The sequence below is a fragment of the Pogonomyrmex barbatus genome, unplaced genomic scaffold (genome assembly GCF_055798465.1).
Source record: "Pogonomyrmex barbatus isolate J1 unplaced genomic scaffold, ASM5579846v1 scaffold21, whole genome shotgun sequence".
In the NCBI taxonomy this organism is placed as follows: Eukaryota; Metazoa; Arthropoda; class Insecta; order Hymenoptera; family Formicidae; genus Pogonomyrmex; species Pogonomyrmex barbatus.
Genome location: NW_028297118.1, coordinates 3,561,464 through 3,567,086, shown reverse-complemented (window position 1 = coordinate 3,567,086; position 5,623 = coordinate 3,561,464). Strand labels below are relative to the sequence as shown.

The window sequence follows — 5,623 nt, the reverse complement described above, 5'->3', positions numbered from 1 at the left end:
CTGATAAAACGAGTTTTTCATTCATCAATCAATTAATCACGTAATACACAAATGTTGCTGACATTTCATAAAATAAATCAATTATTCGTAAGATAACGATAAAAGATCAATATAAAGATGTATTATAGACGTATATACACATATATATATATATATATATATATATATATATATATACACACTTCTCGTGTTTATTATTAGTGTAAAAAAAAATGAAAAACGTCAATTTTGACACAGAACCGATCCAAGTTTCTAGACGAGTGATCGATAATCGATCACTACCAGTCGCGTTCACTGATGATATTCACCATCAAGTCGAAAAAAAAAAAGAGTAAAGAAAAATAAAACCACATAGTTATCGATCTACGATAAATATTCAATCTTTAAATCAAAAAAAAAAACTAACCATAGTCGATTATTCTTTTCATATTCGATTATAATTAATCAATTTCTTACTTCTTCAAATTTAAATCACCTATTATGGACCAACACTGAGATAAAAAAAACGAAACAAGTTTAAGAGATAGAAGAATTGTCGTTAAACAGAAAAAAAAAGACGAAAATAAGGATTCAAAGTTTTACAAAAGATTATATTTTCCAACAAACATTATTTAAAAAAAAAAAAAAAAATAAAAAAATAAAAAGAGTAACAAATTGTACAAACACTTAGATAAGCTTTTTTTTGCTATATCTTTTGCTATATTAAATTCGACAAATTTTAATAATATAGTGTACAATTCCTACTTTGTTTCCTCAAAATTTCAGCTGTTTGCTCTCGCGTAAGCTTTTATTTTTTCATTAAACTCATATTTAATAAAATTATCTTTTTATTCGATATATATATATATATATATATATATTTATTTATTCTTTATCATCCAACATTTTCCTACATTAGTCATATTTTATACTTTGTAATATAATTATCTACATATAATACAAAAGAAAAAAAAAATTCCGCAGTTACCAACAAAGTTTCCTTACGGAGTAAGCTACCAAAACTCCAAGAGAAAAAACAAAAAAGAAAAAAAAAGAGATAAAAATTCTCATACGTAACAAAAAAAAAATAGTAACACGAATATATATATCCTTTTTATCCATTTATTTATATACATAATTCTTATCACTTCCTTATTCTTCAATTGTGAAACGCTCAAAAATTAATTTTAAAAAATTAAAATATATATACTTGAATATAAAGAAAAAAATATATTAAATACGAATAAACAGTTTGTTGTAGCAATTATATATAGTTTTATAACATACGATTCCCAAATTGTAACTACAAACGAGCCATAATTATAAACATTAACGTTTTAAATAAAACATTATTTAACATAATAATAATAATAATACATTTGTTAATATTTTAAATAATAAACACTGTCACTTTCCCGTGTACAGTGTTACAACGAAATGTTATCGACATATTAGGCGGTATATCTTACAGGCACAGTTCGATAAGTAATGACACGTATACCTATACCATCGTAACCTACACCGACTGAAACGTTATATTTCAAGTCTATTTCTTTACAAATATTAATTAGTGAATAGTTGTAGTATGTTTTCGTTTCATTTTTTTTTTATTTCATTTCAAATGTTTTGTTCTAGAATTAAAAAAAAAAAAAAAAATTTTCCCTCGATAAAATTAATGCCAAATGTTCGACGATTCCTATATACTACTAAGGTTTATATTTACAGGAACCTACAAATATCGAGTAAAATAAAGATACATCGCTGTGAAAAGTTATCCAAGTACTCGTGGTATATAACCTTTTATATACCACGAGTACTTACCCGACAACTTTTATATAACATCAACGTTGATACATCTCGTTAACGCACGTACAAAATTATAACCAATGTTGTCATATAAGATGAACTTGATCCATTCGTTTACTCGGATAAATCAAAAAGAAGGAAAGTTGAAAAGCTGATAGAACGCAACCCATAAAATTTGGTATTTGTATAAATTGATCGTTGAGTAGACATCCGTATGCGAACCATTGGCAGGATACTATCGTAGAGGCCATTATAACTGGAAATGGTAAACTTTCTGTTGTTTTCATTCTTATTACGTGTGCCTGTAACAAATTTACAATCGTTTCTTACTACTTCTTACTACTACTTTTTTTTTTTTTTTTTCCAATATAATATCGACGAGATGCGTATTTTTCAATTGACAGTTTTATTACTTTATGTATTTGATAGCTCAAATTTGACGAGCGAAAGAGTATTGTTACGTACTTACGAGAGAAATTAATGGTGATGCGAAGAATAATATAGTCAAGCTGCAACTCAGAAATCCTATATATTTTTCAGCCAAAACTCTATCTTTTTGATAAATGCTGTAGAGATAGATAAGTAGAACCAAACAAATTGCTACTGTAAATTGCTTGATAGTAGTCGATCTTTTCACGTTATATAAAATATAAATTAATATATAACATATCTGTAATAGCGTGCCAAAAATATTTACGGATATAATAAATACATCTCCGATGAGTATCCCATACCTCAGCCACAAACTACAACTGCAATGATTACGAAAAAAAAATTCTAAATTAAAGTTCGTTATATACCTTATGTCCTATTAATGTTAAATATTGTATATAGTAATCCTACGTTGTATAATAATACATACGACATGAAACATGTCACGAATGCCAATCCTGAGCTGTCTCCAGTTGTACCATTTCTAATATATTTTTTGCACACTAATCTGTAAAAAAAAATATTTACTTTACTATATTTTGACATATAATTACACATATAATTAATATAATTAATATTTAATATTTTTAAATAATCGAAAAAAATCAAAGCAAATATATATATATATATATATAACAAAATACATTTGTAATGTAAACTATAATTGTATACAATAATAAAAATATACCCTGAAAACCAAACCTGAAGAGATAGATTATGCGCAGAGTCTGCTATAAATTTATGATAGAATAACGACAAATTGCAGACTCGGTAATACAACTAACAATGTCGACAAATTACTGCTAAAAATCTAACGAAATCTCTTGACATTCTGTCAGCCGATTGACAACAGAAATCGTGTAGACTTTGCTGTAGTCTCTGCTGGCTATCAGATTCCGTGCCATCGAATCGACAGCGAAAAGTGAGCGTGATTTGCGTCACGTAATCTGATGGCAAACTAGAAACAGGATCTGCTTCATTTCTGCTGCCAATCTAAAGACTCACTCGACTGATACAAAGTGTCGACAGGTTAGGTTAGGTTCTAAATATTATGTTGAATTTCATAAAGATAAGTATGATAGTGTACTACGATGAAAAGTGAAAGTTATTGAAAAATTATTCAACATATTTCAAAATGAATTATACATTTTCTTATGAAATTTATGTAATACTGTGAAATATAAGGAAAATTAATGTACATTGTTGAAAAAAAAAAAAAAAACTAATGAAATAGATTAGAAAGATAGAACAAGAATTTCAATTGGTACAAATATCGATTGATCGACGCAAAATATTTCCATCCAGAGAGCGTAAAATATTTCGTTGATTGATATACCATGTACTAATACTAATATAGCGATATCGAATTCTCGAACGATGTCATATGATAAATCTTCTTAACAAGGGTCTTGATGACTTAGTTTTAACAATTTCATGACACTTCTAACATCGATAAAATGTTATTGCGACGTCACCTTACTGGATTAAATATACTCGGAGAAATTACAGCAAATTATACACTAAATACTTAGATACTTAAATACTTAAACAAAAATCCGATATGTGATAAATTATCAAAATTGTTTAGAGTATTACTTACACGCCAGCTAAAAACTGTAAAACGGTACAAATTGACGCGGATATTGCGAGTACGTCTTTAATCTCCATCGAAATTATGTTTTGGAATATACATTTTTTTTTTTCACATTTGATCAGTTATCAGTTTACACTTCGTTTAACTTATTTGCTATTTTTTATCAAATATCTTCGTAACGTAATGATTCCTACACATCGAACGCATCACGCGTAAATTATGACTGCTTTCCTCTAAAGCTGCTTCTTCGTGCAGCGAAGCGAAGCTAGCTCCAGAGAAAAGCCTGAGAGTGGACCCGAGAGATGCCCGCGATTTAGCTATAACTTTTGTTTTCAAGCACCTCTATGTCCATACAAATGTGGACGTTCGACTACATAGCCAATGTCCATGATACTGTAGGTAATGTCCACTGTAGGTAACGTCCACTGTAGGTAATGTCCACTGTAGGTAATGTCCACTGTAGATAATGTCCACTGTAGGTAATGTCCTTTTTTGACAAGGACGGATAGAGATTGATCGTCCCTCTTCATCCAACTGTTATTCCCGCATATAGCACGGAACGAAACCACAAAATCGTCGACCGTACCACGTACCGATAAGAACCACATGATCGTGGGGACATTACCTACAGGATCATGGACGTTACCTACGGCACGTATATAGTTCGACGTGTTTACGCACGTGTTTACGCTTTTATGGACATAGAGGCGCTTCGAAATAAAATTACAGCGGAGAGAAACCTGAGAGTGGTCATAGAAGCGTTTTAGCTGTACCCTTATTCGCCGCAAAAGTGACAAAGAGAAGAAGACAGTCGTAAAATATGACACTTATGTTACGAGCTTATGCGTTTACTTGGAAAAAACTTTTCTTTAAGGACTTTCGTCGTTTCGAATGCGGTTTAAGTTGTACTATACCTAATGCTTGTAATTTTGAGGTTAGATTACTTTACTCCATTATTTATTGTCATATATTATTCACTCGTATTTAATCAAATATCAGAATTAACTGTTAAATAATACGAATGATACTAATAATACTGATAATTTAATAATCGACATTTAAATCTTCCATAGAGACGATCCACGGGATGTAATATCAAGTACTTCTCTACGAAAGATTGCCAAAAAACTGTGGGAAGAACGGAAATTTATTATGGACCTCTAACCAAACATATCAGAGCTCTCAAACTTTTTTCATTATTGACTAGCACTTTTGGTTTATCGACTCAGCCATTTATTTACTTAAAAGCTATGGAAAATGATAATATTGATGCACTTTTAGGAATATCTGCGTGTATTGGATTATTGGCTATAATCACTCCTTTTTTAATACATATAATTACGAAAAAATATGTAACACACTTGTACTATGATGCGAAACAAGACATATATATCGCAAACACTTACAGTTTGTTTGCTCGAACAAAAGAGGTATCTATATATTTTATATACTATATAATTTTATACTTTGAGTAATAATAAACTGTATTTTAGCTCACATTTGTACCAGAGGATGTAGTTGTACCAGATGTAACTGGAATGTTTACAAATTGCGTTATAAAGAATATTCCGTTATTTTTGGAATCAAACTTTTTCTATGACCATAGTCATTATATTCGTATAATGGGATATGATAAACCAATGGATTTTAAATTAAATAATAATGATCAAACAGTGGATCAACCAATGGATACTAAATATACAAACGATAATAAAAAATAATCGTAACGTAAAGGCATATTTTATTTCATACTTTTTTTTGTACATAAAATTTATATTGTTTATATATCATTACGGAAGGTCATCTCAAGTG

The 5,623-nt window shown here is 29.3% G+C and overlaps 2 protein-coding genes across 2 annotated transcripts; one reads left to right on the top strand and one right to left on the bottom strand.

Annotated features, from left to right (window-relative positions):
• Positions 1-1,087: 1,087 nt before the first annotated feature.
• On the bottom strand, positions 1,088-4,096 carry slv (sugar transporter SWEET1). The gene is made up of 4 exons (XM_089078119.1): positions 3,818-4,096; positions 2,648-2,725; positions 2,255-2,537; positions 1,088-2,087 (listed from the first exon to the last, which is right to left on the bottom strand). Exons 1-4 carry the CDS (start codon positions 3,883-3,885, stop codon positions 1,872-1,874), a joined length of 645 nt encoding a protein of 214 aa, XP_088934245.1. The 5' UTR covers positions 3,886-4,096; the 3' UTR covers positions 1,088-1,871.
• A 423-nt stretch (positions 4,097-4,519) lies between these two features.
• LOC105431299 (transmembrane protein 70 homolog, mitochondrial) lies at positions 4,520-5,544 on the top strand. Its single transcript, XM_011645394.2, has 3 exons — positions 4,520-4,745; positions 4,885-5,241; positions 5,305-5,544. Exons 1-3 carry the CDS (start codon positions 4,632-4,634, stop codon positions 5,530-5,532), a joined length of 699 nt encoding a protein of 232 aa, XP_011643696.2. The 5' UTR covers positions 4,520-4,631; the 3' UTR covers positions 5,533-5,544.
• Positions 5,545-5,623: the final 79 nt, after the last annotated feature.